The sequence below is a fragment of the Babylonia areolata genome, chromosome 8 (genome assembly GCF_041734735.1).
Source record: "Babylonia areolata isolate BAREFJ2019XMU chromosome 8, ASM4173473v1, whole genome shotgun sequence".
In the NCBI taxonomy this organism is placed as follows: domain Eukaryota; kingdom Metazoa; phylum Mollusca; class Gastropoda; order Neogastropoda; family Buccinidae; genus Babylonia; species Babylonia areolata.
The window spans coordinates 50,334,401-50,354,574 of record NC_134883.1 but is presented as its reverse complement, the minus strand read 5'-3'; the positions used below and the strand labels follow the sequence as shown (position 1 = coordinate 50,354,574).

At 43.4% G+C, this 20,174-nt stretch overlaps 1 protein-coding gene across 3 annotated transcripts in view; it reads right to left on the bottom strand.

Annotated features, from left to right (window-relative positions):
- Positions 1-13,452: 13,452 nt before the first annotated feature.
- LOC143285231 (CD151 antigen-like) overlaps positions 13,453-20,174 on the bottom strand; it is a 118,327-nt gene continuing 111,605 nt past the window's right edge. For all 3 annotated transcript variants that reach the window (XM_076592483.1, XM_076592486.1, XM_076592484.1), the window contains 3 exons: positions 17,945-18,102; positions 15,048-15,131; positions 13,453-13,770 (listed from right to left, as the gene is read on the bottom strand). In XM_076592483.1, the coding sequence (XP_076448598.1) occupies positions 13,705-13,770; positions 15,048-15,131; positions 17,945-18,102 (308 nt within the window). In that variant the 3' untranslated portion in view covers positions 13,453-13,704. The remainder of the gene's footprint in view (positions 13,771-15,047; positions 15,132-17,944; positions 18,103-20,174) is intronic.

Sequence of the window (20,174 nt, the reverse complement as noted above, 5' to 3'; positions counted from 1 at the left end):
TGTCAGTCTGAAAGCATGAACCATAACTCACGTCAATCATAAGGCTTAGATTGGAAACCTGAGTTCCAGATCCTCAGTTCTGAAACAGACGGCAGAAAGCAACCGTGATGTAAACCATGGTGCTTGTCAAAGCTAGTGTTTCACCCTCATAATTCTAAAAGCGTATGGCACACTAAAATCTGAGCTCGATATTTTCATTGTATTCTTTTTTTCCCCATGTCTGGAAATAAGAAACAACCTCTCTCTGTGTGGACACACAGACATAGACACAGACAGACAGACAGATCTGTTGTCGGTAATTTTGTACTGCTGTAAAAGATTCTGAAAGTTTGCTCTCCAGTCCAGTTGGACATTAATTTTTAAAACCTCTTGACTGCGCTGTTGACGTACGGCGTACGTCATGGAATGTCGCTCACCAATGCTGTATTGACGTGCGCCGTACGTCATGTTACAACGTTCTCTGTTTCGAGTCCCGCATTACAGAAAATAAAGTCTGCTGACTATTAAATTAGCTCCCCTGAGAGCTCTTTATCTCCTGAGTTCCATAAGCTAAAATTATTCATTGGATTGTCATATTTATGGCGAAAGTTTTGCAAGTTTGTACGAAGCTCAAGTTGTGTTTGCAAAGCCATGGCTGAACGCAGACAAACCCCAACACTTGCACTTGTATTGAAAGAATTCTTTCGCGATGCAAACAGTTGAGATGAAGACTGTGGACTGAATGAGACAGAACTGCGTGAAATTGATGCCGAAGAGGCTGATTTTGACAGTGGAGGGGGGGTGGGAGGGGGAGTTATTGACGAAACTGAAGACAGACAAGCTCAGCTGATTCAAGATGCAGGTGGGTGTTTACGAGGTTTTTCAGTTTATTATTTGCTTTCTGTTTGTTGTAACAATGAATATGACTGCATTGCGTGTGTTTTGAATGTGTTAGCTATGGTAAGTAGCTTCGTCAGTCACTGTTCAGTGTGTGTGAGTGAGAGTCAGTCAGTCACGTGGGTACTGTGTGTGACCATCACAGCCCAGGGGGGCGTGGCTTGCTGGCTGGCTCATTGTTGATGACAGCGTGTGTCGTTCGCCCAGGGCTTTCTGTGTGTTCGTTCCCGAGTGTGTATTGGTTTGTTGTTGTTGTTGTTGTTGTTGTGTGTGTGTGTGTGTGTGTGTGTGTGTGTGTGTGTGTGTGTGAGAGAGAGAGAGAGAGAGAGAGAGAGTGGGGGAAGGGGGTGGGGGTGGGGTGAGGAGATGTTTATAAAACTGAAATCAGAGAATGATATACAGAATTGTATGCCTAAATTACTTTGTAAATGCAACACTTGTGGAAGTGTGTGTGTGTGTGTGTGTGTGTGTGTGTGTGTGTGTGTGTGTGTTGTCATTTTGTTTTGTATGAGAAAGAGAGAATGAAGGGGGTGTGGCATACCATGAACCAGTTTCAGTGTGTGTGTTTTGGGGGTTTGGGGTGGGGTAGGTGTGTGTGTGTGTTTGTATTTCAGCTTCTGGAAACAATCAGAAATAAAATGGTACCATTTCATGATCTTTTTATATGTTAAAAAAACAAAACAAAAGCAAACTTAGTCATTTATGCAATGTGTTTCAGGTATGCAGCATGGTGATGATCATGATGTTCATCCTGGACCATCTGGAGTTGACAACTTGCCACAAACCTACAGCTGAAGACCAGCAGCAGCAAGACCAAAGGGCAGTAAACAAGCCTCCAGCAATTCTGGATTACAACAAAAACATGGGTGCCATGGACCATCATGACCAACACCTGCAGCCCTACAATGTCACAAGGAAAACCCTGAAGTGGTACAAATAGCTGTATGTGCATTTTCTACAAATTGCCATGCTGAATGCACACATCCTGTACAAAAAAGCAGGCAACAGCAGTACACTCCTGGACTTCAGAAGGATGTAATTAGTGCCATGATTTTTGGTGACTAAGACCAAGACACTGCTGAAGATGACCATGCTGTTTGTCTTGTGTGGACGACACTTCATCCCACCTACCCCACAGAAGGCCTGGCCACAAAGGAGGTGCAGAGTCTGTTGGAAGAAAGGACAAAGAAATGATGTGGGGTTCTACTGCCCAGACTGCCCCAGCAAACCAGCACTGTGTCTTGAAGACTGTTTCTGCAAGTACCACACACAGCGTTTTTACTGGCAATAGATCCTGGGTGAGTACACCCTTTTCATTCTTTGTGTGGAGTGTGTTGGAGTCTTATGCACCTGGACACTGTTGCTCAGCCTTGACAATTAAAATCATTGGCGTGTTTTTCTGAAAATTTTCACAGCATAGGTCATAGCAAAACGTACTAGCAGTGAAGGGGTTAATTAATTTAAGTTTACAGTTAACTTTGCTCCTTTGCACATTTTTTTTCTCGTCTAAAATCACGTTATGTTGATAGACGTTAAACTGAAGAAAACACACATGCACACACACTCACATCCACACACACACATACACACGTATTTTCATACGCTGGATAAATAGAATTGTCTTTGATTACTTTTCTCTTTTGCTTTGATTTTTTTCTGTATTTTTTGTGATCCTTTCAGTGTGAGTTAAACTTTCATTCATAAAATGAATAAAAAGGCGTTCTTGTTTATTCTTTCTTGGCCCTTACTAGTTTCTTTCAAACGTTTTCCTCCTCCTCCTCATCGTCATTATCATCATCATCATCATCTTCTTGTTCTTTTCACAGTGCCTTTCTAATAATTCTTTTTCTTTTCTTAATTGAACTGAAGTAGAGAAATGGTGTCAACAATGTTATCATTCTGTATCCATCAGTTGTCTCCCTTCTCTGTGATATCTTCGTTGATTTTTTTTTTTTTGTTTTTTTTTTGTTTTTTTATATTATTATTATTATCATCATCATCATCATCATTATTGTCACTATTATTATCATTATTACTATTATTCAGGAAGCATAATATCCAATTTTATTGGCGTAATGTTGGTCTATCTGATGTCTAATTGATGGGTATTTTCTTGTTGGACATAGTGTTCGGAGTATGTGAGGAATGTCAGAGGTTTAAACTGACCCTTGCTTTATGTCTCTCTTATTTCCTTTATAGTGTTGTTTTTTTTCTGCACAGTTTACAGTAATCTTACTGTGACCAAAAGGAGTTGGAACTGTGACGGGCTGATAATTCCAGGCAAAACAACAACTCACCATTAACCTCCCTTCCTTATAATTGAAATATTTTTCTCATCTTGATCTATTTCTATCCTTTTTTTTCCTTATATCTTTAGTATACAGTTTACTGTAAGTTTTGCGTTGAAGGAGTTAAACTGAGACGGGCTAACAATTCTGGACACAGCTATTGTTAACACTACTGATGATCACTTTTTAGAATTGCAACATGGATAATTTATGTCCGTGTAAATATCTAAGTTGCGTTTCCACACTGGTTGTGGTGCTCGTCAGTAAACTTTTCTTTTTGAAAATCATAGGAAAATAAGAGGAATAAGTCTCTTGATGGACACATAAAAAGAAAAAAATTTTTAGTACAAGCTTGTGTGCGCTATGTGACATATGGTATACAATGCTTTTTGGTTGAACATTTTACCTGAAAAGTATGCTATGCTTGTGTTTATTTTATATCCATGTGCCCAAAGTGTTTTTGATATTTTTCATTTGTTCGTTTACTTAATTATCTTTGTGTACCTTGTGAATGGAGAGAATTACCACTCTTTATTGTTTGTAGAGACTACTTTGACTTTAAAACCAGCTCTCCGCTTACCTGTCTTATTGGTTGAAAAAAAAGAACTCTTAATTCTTCTGTCTTATTGATTGTTTGACAAAGAAACAACTCCTCACTTGCCTGTCTGTCTTACTGATTGTTTCACAAAGAAACAACTCCTCACTTGCCTGTCTGTCTTACTGATTGTTTGACAAAGAAACAACTCCTCACTTGCCTGTCTGTCTTACTGATTGTTTGACAAAGAAACAACTCCTCACTTGCCTGTCTGTCTTACTGATTGTTTGACAAAGAAACAACTCCTCACTTGCCTGTCTTTCTTCTGTCTTATTGATTGTTTGACAAAGAAACAACTCCTCACTTGCCTGTCTGTCTTACTGATTGTTTGACAAAGAAACAACTCCTCACTTGCCTGTCTTTCTTCTGTCTTATTGATTGTTTGACAAAGAAACAACTCCTCACTGGCCTGTCTGTCTTATTGATTGTTTGACAAAGAAACAACTCCTCACTGGCCTGTCTGTCTTACTGATTGTTTCACAAAGAAACAACTTCTCACTTGCCTGTCTTTCTTATTGATTGTTTGACAAAGAAACAACTCCTCACTTGCCTGTCTGTCTTACTGATTGTTTCACAAAGAAACAACTCCTCACTTGCCTGTCTGTCTTCTGTCTTATTGATTGTTTGACAAAGAAACAACTCCTCACTGGCCTGTCTGTCTTACTGATTGTTTGACAAAGAAACAACTCGTCACTTGCCTGTCTGTCTTACTGATTGTTTGACAAAGAAACAACTCCTCACTTGCCTGTCTGTCTTACTGATTGTTTCACAAAGAAACAACTTCTCACTTGCCTGTCTTTCTTACTGATTGTTTCACAAAGAAACAACTTCTCACTTGCCTGTCTTGTTCTGTCTGTACCCTGGGCGGGAGAAAAGGAGGGTTTGGCCTGTGCAGTCGGTGGCTGTCGTAGAGTGAAAGACCGAGGCTGAGAATTCTGGCACTGGTGCCGTGTGACCCTTTTGTAATCTTGGCGGCCGAGCTGACCCACACAGATAACGGACAGTCGGTGGGGGGAGTGGTGGTGGTGATGGTGGTATGGTTGTGATGATGTGGTGGTGGTGATGGTGTGGTGGTGGATGGTGGGGTGTGTGGAGGGGTCGTAATATGGAAGACGAGTGTGTACGTGGGAGGGTGAGGGGGGGGGGGGGGGGAATGGGGGTTACAAGACCCTATCAGTGGACTGAATGGGGGAGGAGGGTCAGTGTAGGCTGGCCCAGAACGACCACCACCCCCTCCCCCCGACCCGACCTCCCCCCCCTCCCCTCGCCTGGTTTCGATGTTTTTTTGTTGTTTTGTTTCTTTTTATTATTATTATTATTATTATTTATTTTTTTTAAACGACTTGATCAAACCCGAAGAAAAGGGGATAATTTCCAAATAACTGGGGTCAATCTTGACAGGGGCACAAATTACCCTCGGGTGTCATTCGAGACTCCCCTAGAATGACCCAGCAGTGGGGGACGGGGGAGGGGGGCGGGGTGGTAGTTTGATACACCGGTTTTGAAAAAAAGAAAAAAGACACACACACACACACACACACACACACACAGACGCGTGTCTGTGGTTTGGAACAGCGGTCTGGAACGGCGTACATGTTGTACACGACCCATGTGAGGTCAGCGGGAGCAGAAAGATAGAGGCCTATCTGTGTGGTGTATCTGGAGGGTTGTGTGTGCTGGGCGTACTGCTCTGTGTCAGCCACAGTGGACTAGGTGACTTCCTTTCTCTTTCTGCTACGCTACATCTACATGTGGGTGGGTGGGAGGTGGAACTGGGGGACGTGTGTATATGGCGAGAGGGTGGGTGGGTGGGTGTGTATGTGTATGTGTGTGTGTGTGTGTGTGTGTGTGTGTGGATGTGTGTGTGTGTGTGTGTGTGTGTGTTTGTGGATGTGTGTGTGTGTGTGTGTGTGTTGTTTAAAGAGAGAGAGAGAGAGAGAGAGAGAGAGAGAGAGGGTTTCAGCTGTGTTGGCACTGATCATAGGACAAAAAACAAAACAAAACACACACAAAAAACAACTACAACTACTAGTAAAATGATGATGATGATGATGATACTACTACTACTACTACTACTACTACTACTACAACTGCTCAAGAGGAACGAGAATAATTAAATCTTTTTTCTTTTTTTTAAGAAAGAGGATAAGACATTATGCGCAACAATTGTAATTGGGGTATGAAATCAACGCATGTTTATTAAATAATCTATTTATCTATGATCTTGCTTTTGGCACATATATGAGGCCGTAAAAAGTAACCAGACATGCGAAGTGTTTGAATTGTAAATTCAATACCAGTCACCAAGGCTGACAATGAATCCTTTCCCCCACAATAAATTGACATAATTACAGAATGTGGCTTGTACGTATACGTATGTCAAAACTACGGAAAACTATAATGCTACAATGTAAGTGGCTTGCTGGTATCTAAACAAAGAATCAATGATTTCGTTTCTTTTGACAAACTAAAAGATCGGTCGTGGCAAAAGCACGAATAATTGACCTATGATATTATAACGTTGTTCATCTTTCAGACGACGAAAAAATGATACTCGTCAGTCGGTTACAAACCACGCGGGGACACACACACACACACACACACACACACACACACACACACACACACACACATGCCCCACTACCCCTTCCACAGACACCCACCCACACTGGAAGGTACGGAAGGGGGGCAATTGTTGATACTGTCAGGAGTTGTCTTACTTTCCGAAGAGCACAGAAAAGCCTTCGTTATCAGTTTCATGACGCCGGTCAGTCAGCTGGTTTCGGGTTGGGTGTAATGGAGTCACGACCCAATTGTCAGAAAACAAAGGATCTTAGTACTGGACTGAACCCAGTTTAACTGGAGTTTGTGAGCTCCAACGTTCAGTGTGTGTGTGTGTGTGTGTGTGTGTGTGGTTTAGCCTGGTGGCTTTTCTCGTCCGAACCGGTTGTATTGTATTGTATTGTATTGTATTGTATTGCGTTGCATTGCGTTGCATTGTATTGTATTGTATTGTATTGTACTGTATTGTACTGAATCATTTGTCACAGTAGAAATTTCTGTGTGAAATTGCTTTTCCCGGGGGGGGGGGGGGGGGGGGGGGGACTCCACCCTGGGGAATGTGTGTGTGTGTGTGTGTGTTGAGAGTGGGGTGGGGTGGGGGGACGTGTGGTGCTAGTCTTGATCGAAACCTTCCACTCCCCCTCCGCCACTTCCCTTAGCTGAAAATCACCCATTCCCACGTGTTTAATCAAGCCATCAGAAAAACTGAATGGGGGATCTTTCTGGTTTAGCTTTTACTTACCATATTCCCCTCTCCATTACACTTTAACGGAAGCAAAGGTGGGAGAATATTGCTGTGATAAAACTGATTGGGCTATTAGTGTCATGTGGTGAAATCTTCGTGGTAGACCTGTGTGTGAACCATCGCGTGTTCCATTGCAAAAACCATATCCGCATTGCCTTCTACATTACAGGAAAACACGAACGCGCGCGCGCGCGCGATAATGTGTGTGTGTGTGTGTGTGTGTGTGTGTGTGTGTGTTACTTGAATCGAGTTTGTACCATTGTGTATATAAGTGTATATGGTGGTGGTGTGTCCATCGAGATCGATGATGACCATCGTTGTCATCCAGCTGGGGGATGGGGGGAGGGTGGTGGTGGGGTGGGAGGGAGGATATATAAGCGCGCAAAGAACACTGACTCACAAGTATGACAAGTTTGAGCCAGAAATTTCGACTCTTTGACTTATCTTCTCTGTGTCACACACACACACACACACACACACACACACACACGCACACACTGACGCTGTTTTACAGCAGTTCACAACAAACAAGTGGCGACCGGAGAGCTTTGTGCAAGTATCGTAGCAACTTGTTTTCGATGCGTATTTTGAAACTTGTTTATTTGCAATGTTTGTCTGCTTGGCGTCGAACTGCAAAGAAGCAATTTCTTATTTTATTTTGTTAATATATTGATAATTAAAAAAAAAAAATGCATTTACGCATTTCCTCATTTCTCTCACGCCGTCGTCGTCTGGCTCTTCGTCAGGCCGGTCTTCTTGGTGTCTCCCTGGAGGGCGATTAGCCAGGTAATTATCGGTCCCAAAGAAAGAAGACCCATAGTTGTTTTTTTCTCCTTTGTCTTTTTTCTGAGGGATGGAAAGAACGAAGACAGAAGACAAGGAAGAAAGCCTATGACTGAGCAATGAAGAGGAAGTTGTTTTTTTCCCGGCCCTTGGTTCATTACACAGTGAGATTTATCTCCTCTTGGTCCCCCCCCCCCCTTTTTTTTTTAAATTTATTTTTTAAAATCTCTCCTTGGTTCGTCATACGACCTTTTATTAATAATAATATTATTATTATCATTATTATTATCATTATTCAATATTAAATCAAAATACTTTATTGTCTGCTTCAAACAAAACAGAAAATTATCTTATTATTATCATTTATTTATTATTTAAATTTTTTATTTTATTTATAAACCTTTGGTTCGTCAAGTGACTTTTTTTTATTTTTTTTTATTTTTTTACCTTTTGTTCATCATGCGAAGAGTTTTACTCTTTGGTTCATCGCGCATGACGAATATTCCCCCTCCTCCTCCTCCTCCTTTCCCTCTCCACACCCCTCTCCTCCTCCCCTCGGTTCATTATATGATGAGAGTTTCCATCTGGTGTGTGTGTGTGTCGTCTGCTGACAACGTCACTCATATTCGTAGCGTTAGACATAACCTTCATATTCATGCATTTTCCGAATTCGATCTTTTTTTTATTTGAGTAATAACAATAATGATAATAATTATGATAATCGATGAATTGAAAACAGATAAATCAAGATGAATTTATAGAAATGAATAAATAAACGAATTAAAAAAAAGAGAGATAAAAATCAAGCTGCTCTGTGTTGTATGCAGAATGAAGAAGATAGCAATGGGAGGGAAAAAAAGAATAGGAAAATAGCTCATAACTGTATCAAAGTTTAGCACACAACCACACACCACTTTAATAATGTCAACTCAAAATTTCTGTGGCAAATGACGCAGACGACTTGAGATTGGGTAAGGGGCACAAATCTAAAGTTTCTTCAGACTGACAGGTGTTTGACTTCTCTCCCTTTACCTACTCTTTACACTCTTTCGTTCGTCGATTATTCCACCGTTACGAAAGCTGACTGATTGACAGATTACTAATGATACTCTTTTCAACGTGTGCACGTGCGTGTGTGTAGAGGGGGGTTGGGTGGGGGAGAAGGGGGGGATTTGTGTGTGTGTGTGTGTGTGTGTGTGTGTTCTTCCATATGCTGTCAAAGCGTGCAGTCCCGGCGATCTATGTACAATGTAAAAAAAACAACAACAACACACTAACATACAACGAAAGATATAACACACACACACACACACACACACACACACACACAAAGTCATCTTTGTACATCGATAGTTCTTCGCCATGGATAAGATGTAACTAAAACAACGACAGTGTATAAACCATTGTCAACAGGCATTCATTGACACATAGAAAAAGATTGACACTGGACTTCAAAACACTGAGGGAAAGAAGCTAAGACAACACAAAAGTTTCAGTTTCAGTTTCAGTTTCAAGGAGGTGTCAGAGCGTGCGGACATACCCATAAACGCTACACCACATCAGAGAGAGGACACAAAGCTAAAGCACAACCAACAGATCATTCCAAAAGGTCCGCCATTGAAAGAAAAAAACGGAACATGCACATCACGTCTGTTCTAGAAAAGAACCACATTCTGTGACAAAGTTGACAACGTTGCAACAGAGTATCTTACAGCCAGAATCACACAACAAAACCATCAGCTTTACAAACGCAGGAAAATAGATTATTCACACGTACCAAAAGTAGAAGTAGTAGACATTCTATTTATAGGTCCGCGGTCTTCCACTCACAAGGCGAGGAAACAAGAAATTAAAAACTTCTACAACTGGAGATTGTGTCTCTGAACGAGAAACACTACACGGGGGAGGTGGGGTGGGGGTGGGGGTGGGGATCCAAAGTTTGTGCCAGCCTTCCTGTATATAACCTGGGAAATTACTTTATAGGAGAAAGACAGGCCACTGAAAGATACACTGCACAGATCAGCATAGGAACAGAAAATAACCCACCCTGCGTTTCGTAAAAAAAAAAAAAAGAAAAAAAAGACCCCCCACCCCCAAAAAAGACGAACCAACAAACAACCTTTCACAGAAGCTATTCAGTAACAACAACAACAACAAGAACAAAGCAAAGCACCAAAAAACAAAGACAGATGCAAACGAACAATGAAACAAACCCAAACCACCCAGCAGTAGCGGCTGAAATCAATAACGAACGAAAACCATTCACCTTAGACTCTGTATCACCTATCAGGTGGGAAAAAAAACAAACAACAACGGTGGGACGGTTTCGGGAAAAGGGGTGTTGGGGGGGAGGGGGGGGGGGTATATAATCATATCAAAGGTTAAAGATCTCAGTTTTTGTTTTTTTTCCTTTTTTTCTTTTCTCCATGGCTATTAGGGTAGTGAATTCCTATCCACTGTGTCTATGGCACGGCACAGGAAAGCAAGGGCCCATTCCTGACCTTCCGCCGTTTTAACCTTCCCCCAGTCCAAGTATTTGTACTTCGTACCTCTCTCTCTCTCTTTATATTTTTTTTATCACAACAGATTTCTCTGTGTGAAATTCGGGCTGCTCTCCCCAGGGAGAGGAGAGCGCGTCGCTACTTTTTTTGTATTTTTTTTTCTGCATGCAGTTTTTTTTTTTTTTTTGTTTTTCCTATCAACCCTTTTGCTGCCGTGGGTTCTTTTACGTGCGCTAAGTTCATGCTGCACACGGGACCTCGGTTTATCGTCTCATCCGAATGACTAGAGTCAAGACCACCACTCAAGGTCTAGTGGAGGAGGAGGGGAAAAAAAAAAAAAAATCGGCGGCTGAGCCGTGATTCGAACCAGTGCGCTCAGATTCTCTCGCTTCCTAGGCGGACGCGTTACCTCTAGGCCATCCCTCCACAAATCAGCTAGGTACCCGTTCACACCAGGGTGGAGTGAGGAAAATCGGAGTAAAGTGCCTTTCCCCAGGACACAACACCATGCCGAAACGGGGCCTCGAACCCTGATCACTGGTGAACTCCTGATCGGAGGTCCAACGCCTGACTGATCTTGCCACGGTGCCAACGAAAAGACACATCCGAACATAAAACAATAACGATACCGTTGCTTCAGCAATCGTTCGCGTAAAAGGAAAACATCCGCCTTATACTTCCGGTTGTGTGACAGACATACGACTAATAGCAACCATATCACATAACAGTTATAATTAACGACTTGCCAAACAGAGCCACTTGGGCCTCTGGAAAATATGACAACACACACAGAGAACAATGCATTTGTTTGAGAATCAGAACACGAGCGCTCAAGTCTTCTCACAAACAGATACAAAAATATACATACATAAAAAAAAATCGAACAACGTGACATACGATACAAGTAGTTCATAATTCTATTATTAGAACGTTCGTAATCAATGTCAGATAAAAAAAAAACACACCAAAAAATAAACAAACAAAAACAAACAAACAAACAACCCCGCCCCCACCCCCCCCCACCCCCCCAAAAAAAGGAAAAAAAGAAAAAAAAGAAACACACACACAAATGTCGCACAACGTGACACAGAGTACATTTTGTTCTCAATTCTGTTGTCATGATCTGTGTAATCCATGCACTTCACAACGACAATACACCACACAAGACTACAGCATTGTCCACGAAGATCATTGATGAGCAAACTGTCATTTTTGGTACTGACAGAGGTCGAATATCTTCAGGGGGTATATATAAAAATAATGGTCAAGAATTAACACACATACACACATATGCACTACCTCACACACACACACACACACACACAAACAGAAACAAACACGCACATACTCTCTCACACACACACATTCAAACACAAGTACATACCCACCCACCACACACACACACACACACACACCATCAAAATGTCTATCCTTGTTTCCCTGCCAGATGGTTCAGTTAAGTAATATCATCTCCCAACAGAATAACACGCCCTTGAAAGAGAAAAAGAGATAGAGAGAGAAAGACAGATCCAGACAGACAGACACAGAGCTAGAGAAATGAACAGACATACAGACAGAAACACACAGAAGGAGACAGAGAAAAAGACAGGCAGAGATTATAGTTACATACCCTTATATTGTTTGTGTATGACAATGTATTTCCAGGGCAAGGAAAACAGCACGGTTGTCAATCGACAAACACAGGAAAATACAGGTAAATACATGCACAGGTCAAACTTCACAATCAAAACTGGCATCTCTGTCATAACACCACCCCTCATGGTCCAAAATTCTGCCCCCCCCCCCCCCCCGACCCCCGGCACCAGTTAAAAAGCTAACTTCAATAACAATAATATTGTTCATAAGCGTCATTGGTGATGGTCAAAAGGGCGGCTCATAATACAATAATAAAAAAAAGTCTTTATTAATACATGGTCCAAGACAGGTGGCAGATCAGCAAAATTGAAAACATCCAATACAACACATGGGAAAACACTGCATTGACAACGTCACACACATGGTCATTCCAGTTACTTACATACACTGATACAGACATGGTCATTCCAGTTACTTACATACACTGATACAGACATGGTCATTCCAGTTACTTACATACACTGATACAGACATGGTCATTCCAGTTATCAACATTATCAAATAAGCAAACAATAACAGAATACTGATTAACTGAATAAATGAATGAATGATAAAGATTAAATAAATCAATAAATAGATAAGTGAATAAATAACAAAGACAAATAAATAAATACATATAACAAAGATAAATAAATGAATAAATAATAAAGATAAATATATAAATGAATGATAAAGATTAAATAAATCAATAAAAAGATAAGCGAATAAATAACAAAGACAAATAAATAAATAAATAAATATAACAAAGACAAATAAGTGAATAAATAATATAAATAAATAAATAAACCTTAAAGATAATATATATATATATATATATATATATATATTATATATAACATGGGTAGATAAAGAAACGGGCAGCCACCATAAACACATCAAGTTGTACTCAATATCAACCAATACTACAACTAAGGGATTGTTCTGGAAAAAAAGGTCATCACATAAAATACACAATAATGACAAAACAATGTTCCTTCACAAAAAAAAGTAAATATCAAACATATTGAACGTAGCTTCATGAATCATACTTTTGACTAAAAGAAAAAGCTATACATTTCATTAAACTACCAATTAAAATCCTTAGTACTCGCATTGCTTCTTCAATCGTTATAGAAATTATTTGTAAAAAAAACCAAAAACAAACAAAGTAAATCAGAAAAGCAAAATATACGAATACCATATAAAGTTTGTTTGTTTTTTTTTAATGGAGAGAAGTAAAAACAACTATGGGTTACATAAGCAAACAAATCCACTTGTTTCAATACTTTTAAAACCACACCAACAAATAAGTAAATGTTTTGTTTTTTTTTAAAAAGAAGAAATAAAATAAAAAGACTGGACCATTCATAACATTGCTCCCCGACAAATTGTGAACTCACCCTCCTCCTCCCTACCCCCCACCCCCCCCCCCCCCCAACCCCCCCGACCACTCCTCAGTTAAAAACACCCGCATAAATTCCTCCGATAATTATACAGACCCTATGAGACACTACTGAGCATGATAGTGCAGTGTGATGTTGTGTGAGCTCCTTGATTCCGTAGCTACTGTAGCCTCAGTTCCAAAAAGTAGCCGTTTCGGACTTGAAGCTATTGTAGCCAGGGTCCAAAAAAATGTAGCGGTCTTCGACTTGTTGCCAATGTAGCGTGGCTTCAGTCCGGAAACGAAGTAACCACTTCGGACCTGTAGGCGTTGTAGCCTCAGTCAAAAAAGTAGTCGTCCTGGATGCGCCGGCACAGGCAGATGGAGAAAACCATGGCCATGATCTGAAAACAGGGAAAAAGTCACGCCTGGTTTTCACACAATCATCATCATCGTCGTCATCATCATCATCATCATCGTCATCATCGTCATCGTCATCATCATCATCGTCATCATCATCATCGTCATCGTCATCATCATCATCATCATCATCGTCGTCATCATCATCATCATCATCGTCGTCATCGTCATCATCATCATCATCATCATCGTCATCACACAACAACACACAACACAACACACACGCACGCGCACGCGCACACACACACACATACATACACGCACACATATACACACACACACATACATGCACGCACACATACACACACATACACACACATGCACGCACACATACACACACACATACACATACATGCGCGCGCACACGCACACACATGCACATACATGCACGCACACATACACACATATGCACGCACCTATACACACACACATGCACATACATGCACACACACACACATACACACATACACATACACACACATGCACATACATGCACGCACACATACACATACACATACACACACACACACACACACATACACACACACATACACAGGACCCATTCTGCCAGCCACTAGTCCCACGAAAAGGAAGAGCAGGCACGCAAGCAGACAGACAGACAGACAGACAGAGATACAGATAGACACGAAGACTGAGCGACCGACATACAGAGACACAGACAGACAGAGACAGCTCGACAGACATACATACAGACATACAGACACAGACAGACAGACACACATGTATAGAGTCAAAGACAGACAGACAGACAGCGATAGACAGACTGACAGAGATACAGACGGACAGAGACAGACTGACATACAGAGATACAGACGGAGACAGATTGACAGAGATACAGACAGACAGAGACAGACAGACAGAGATACAGACAGACAGAGGCAGACAGACTGACTGACAGAGAGACAGACAGACAGAGACAGAAGGACAAACAGACAATCAGACCTACAGACACACATGTATAGAGTCAAAGACAGACAGACAGCGACAGACAGAGACAGGCAGACACCGACACACAGACAGCCAGACAGAGGCAAACAGACCGACGGACAGACAGACCGACTGACTGACAGACAGACAGACCGACAGACAGAGACACACAGACCGACTGACCAACAGACAGAGACACACACAGACAAACGCACAGTCAAACACAGGCGGATGGGCAGACAGACAAACCCAGACAGACAGAGACGTTCAGACAAACCCACAGACAGACAGGAGGGACACTGTCTTGACTCACCATCATGAGGGCGATGCCGCCAGCCACGCCCCCAAGGACCCGGATGTTGTCCGACAGGAAGGTGATGAAAGCCGAGTAGCACCCCTTGTAATCAACACACACCACAAGCTTGTCATCAACATCGTCGTCATTATCATCATAATCATTGTTGTTTGTCATCAATACCGAGTAGCACCCCTTGTCATCAACACACACCACAAGCTTGTCATCATCATCGTCGTCTTTATCGTTAGAATCATCGTTGTTTGTCATCAACACCGAGTAGCACCCCTTGTCACCAACACACATCACCAGCATGTCATTATGTCATTATCGTTGCCATCATTATCATCATAATCATCGTTGTTGTTTCTCATCAATAGCGAGTAGCACCCCTTCTCATCAACACACATCGCAAACTTGTCACCATCATCGTCGTTATTATCGTTATTGTCATCACTGCGTGCAAGTCTGTTGAGCACGTCTCTCTCTCTCTCTCTCTCTCTCTCTTCTTTTCTTTTTTTTAGTGCTCAACTCGAGGCCTTCTTTATTGGCCATCAACACATACATCACCAGCATGCCATTATCATCTTCGTCATTATCATCATAATCATCGTTGTGTGTCCTCATCATCATCGTCGTCATCATTAGAATCCGTTCGTTGTTGTCATCATCAACGTCGTCATCATCATCATCACCGTTGTCGTCCTCATCAACATCGTCGTCATCATTAGAATCCGTTCGCTGTTGTCATTATCAACGGCATCATCATCATCACAATCATCGTTGGTGTCCTCATCATCGTCATCGTCTTCATTAGAATCATCGTTGGTGTCTTCATCGTCATCGTCATCATCACAATCATCGTTGGTGTCTTCATCGTCATCGTCATCATCACAATCATCGTTGGTGTCTTCATCGTCATCGTCATCATCACAATCATCGTTGGTGTCTTCATCGTCATCGTCATCATCACAATCATCGTTGGTGTCTTCATCGTCATCGTCATCATTAGAATCATCGTTGGTGTCTTCATCGTCATCGTCATCATCACCATCATCGTTGGTGTCTTCATCGTCATCGTCACAATCATCGTTGGTGTCTTCATCATCATCGTCATCGTCACAATCATCGTTGGTGTCTTCATCGTCATCGTCACAATCATCGTTGGTGTCTTCATCGTCATCGTCATCGTCACAATCATCGTTGGTGTCTTCATCGTCATCGTCACAATCATCGTTGGTGTCTTCATCGTCATCGTCATCGTCACAATCATCGTTGGTGTCTTCATCGTCATCGTCACAATCATCGTTGGTGTCGTCATCGTCATCATCACAATCATCGTTGGTGTCTTCATCGTCATCGTCATCATCACCATCATCGTTGGTGTCTTCATCGTCATCGTCACAATCATCGTTGGTGTCTTCATCGTCATCGTCATCATCACCATCATCGTTGGTGTCTTCATCGTCATCGTCACAATCATCGTTGGTGTCTTCATCGTCATCGTCACAATCATCGTTGGTGTCTTCATCGTCATCGTCACAATCATCGTTGGTGTCTTCATCGTCATCGTCACAATCATCGTTGGTGTCTTCATCGTCATCGTCATCATCACAATCATCGTTGGTGTCTTCATCGTCATCGTCATCATCACCATCATCGTTGGTGTCTTCATCGTCATCGTCACAATCATCGTTGGTGTCGTCATCGTCACAATCATCGTTGGTGTCTTCATCGTCATCGTCATCATCACAATCATCGTTGGTGTCGTCATCGTCATCGTCACAATCATCGTTGGTGTCTTCATCGTCATCGTCACAATCATCGTTGGTGTCTTCATCGTCATCGTCATCGTCACAATCATCGTTGGTGTCTTCATCGTCATCGTCACAATCATCGTTGGTGTCTTCATCGTCATCGTCATCATTAGAATCATCGTTGGTGTCTTCATCGTCATCGTCATCATCACAATCATCGTTGGTGTCTTCATCGTCATCGTCATCATCACCAAGAGGTGGCAAAGCGTGCTGACTAATCCATATACGCCACAGCACATCTGCTTAAAAAAATGGTGTGTGTGTGTGTGTGTGTGTGTGTGTGTGTGTGTGTGGAAGGGGGGGGGGGCGGAGGGGGCGCCGGGGGTTTGGGGGTGCGGGGGGAAGACAGAGAGACAGAAACAGAGATAGATAGATAGTCAGACATATAGATAAATAGAGAGAGAGAGAGAGAGATACAGACAGACAGACAGAGCTACAACACACACACACACACACACACACACACACACACACACACACAGGAGCATTCTAAAAGGTTTTCAACGTTGTGATGACCAAACCAGTGGGCGGACTTCCCCTTTCTGTACATGATCTCAGTGTGTGTAAGGGCTGTCATTTTCCCTGCCTAGGCCTTTACCCGTCTCTCCATTCTGCGGTCTCCCCAAGACGACCATGATCCATGCATTCGGATCTGTGGTCGGCATCTGATGGGATCAGACATTTCGCCCACTTCTGATGGCTCCTTTTATCTCCCCCTGCTTTTTTTTTTCCTTTTTTTTTTCTTTTTGCTGTTGTGGCTTTGCTGGACGTTTTCCTCGTCCTTGTTTCACTTGTGTGTGTGTGTGTGTGTGTGTGTGTGTGTGTGTGTGTGTGTGTGTGTGTGGCTTGGTTTGTGTGTGTGTGTGTGTGTGTGTGTGTGTGTGTTGCTTTCCTTCGTTTGTGTGTGTGTGAGTGAGTGAGTGAGTGAGTGAGTGAGTGTGTGTGTGTGTGTGTGTGTGTGTGTGTGTGTGTGTGCGCGCGCGCGTTCATGCGTATATATACAATGTGTTTGTCCATGTGTATGTGTTTGTCCATGTATGTCTGCATATATCTGTGTGTGAGTATAATTACGTGTATGTCTGTGTATGCACCCCTCACCTCCGTGTACAGCTGGCTGTTCTCCATGCCCGGGTACACGGGAGGCAGCTGCACGGGTATGAAGCGGGTGGAGCCGACGGCCATGCCCATGCAGCGCGACAGGTTGTCACTCACCTGACTCCGGCAGCAGCTGTCAGGCACGAATTCCCGGTAGGCGTCTGTAGGGAAATACAAAGTCATGTCCCTTGGTGATGCCCTTGCCGACCTAAAAAATCCCAGTCCGTATATGGGACAGGAACCCTTGGGTACTCGCTTCCTAGACAAATGCATGACCACTGGGCCCCTGATCCACTTCCTCTGAGTTGAATGCAGTAGTGAAGGAAACGGGGGATTGGGTGGGGTGGTGGTGGTGGTGGTGGTGGGGGGGGGGGGGGGGGGTGGTCGCGGTCTGTGTATTAGGACTCGAACCTTTGGAAACTCGCTTCCCCTAGTCAGACGCATTACCACTGGGCCACCGCTCTACATCTTCAGAGCCGAGTGTGGGTGTGAAAGGGGGGGGGGGCAGAGTGGTTAAGACACCTATCTGCCAGCACAATGTGCCGGCGTGAGGACCTGAGTTCGATTCCCCGTCTCGCCCTTGCTCAGGAGTTTGACGTGAAGATCATACCTGAGTAATCTCGCCATTCAGATGAGCAGCAGGCCATTGGCACACTGAAAAAGAGCCCATGGCAACGAGTATTGTCCGATGGCAAAATTCAGTAGAGGAAATCCTCTCTGGCTGGTACACAAACACACACGCCTGCACTCAGAGGTCTGACTAAGCGCGTTGTGGGTCGTGCTGCTAGTCACGTATCTGCCTGTAGCAGGTGTGGTGTTGCCTATAATTATCGATTTGTCCAACCGCAATGACGCCTTCTGGAGAAACTGAAACTGAGAAAAAAAAGGTGACGGGGCGGGGGATGGGGGTGGGCGTTAGCCAGCGATAGCAAGGCCCAGTGATAACTGTGGCAACAAGCCTCCCCCCCCCCCCGCCCTCTCTTTCCACAGGCGCTCTGTTATATCTGAGGGCTGAGGGCTATGTATCAGGCCGACCTTTGTCTGTGAGTCTTCCTCCAGTCTTCGTCTTCGCACCAACTGTACTGGGTCATAGACACTGGAGTTCCCCTGTGAGACATTAGTGTCTATGACTGGCCAGATCGGAGTTACAGCTGTTGGGTGTGTGAAATACTGTTCTGTGTGTCAGTGTACGGGGACAGGTGGGGGTCGGGGGGAAGTGTGTGTGTGTGTGTGTGTGTGTGTGTGTGTGTGTGTGTGTGTGTGTGTGTGTGTGTGTGTGTGTGTGTGCGCGCGCGCGCGTCTGCGTGTGGGACTGAGTGTGTGGTGTCGTTGTTGTGTATACCATGTGTGGGCTGGGGCGGGTGTGCAGGTTGGGGGTGAGTATGTGTGTGCTCATGTGCGTGCACGCACGTACACACACACACACACACACACACACACACCACACACACACACACTTACATCATTGTGTGTATACTATCTGCCTGAGAGTGTTTACATGAATAAACAGATTATCTTAGGTTTTGAAGCGTTCCATCTGTTCCCACTGCAGGGCGGGAATTGTTTGTCCTGCAGTCCGAAGTATTTTTACACAACACACACACACACACACACACACACACACACACACACACACACACACTCACTCACTCTCTCTCTCTCTCTCACTGATACACAAACACACACACCGACATACGCGCGCGCTCGCACAGAGTCAGCCATGTCCCAGGGAGTTCACAACTAGCTTCAGCTTCATGTAATCCAAATGCATGGACGCACACACACACACACACACACACACACACACACACACTTCAACTGGTGTAAAGAACTGACGGGGAAATCAGCCTTGAAATGGTGGGTGGTCCACGGGGCTGGCTATAAACAACATGATTTGATTTGACACACAAAAGCGCGCACGCCCACACACACAAACCGACACACGCAACCCCCCGCACCCCCCCCCCCCCCCCCCGCACCCCCCTCTTTCCATCCACACGCACACACACAGACACACAGAGTATATACAGAACCAGCCATATCCCAAGCATCTCACAACCACCATCTACACCACCAGCCTCCCTGATACTCCATCCCTGGCACACTCTCCTTAATACAGCCAGCCTGTGGGTTTGGCCAAGACTGCTACACACGGACACAGGTCGGCCAAAGATACATAGCAAGCCAGTTTTTCTTTTTTTACGGCCGTGGGAAGGGGAGACCACTGAGCGAC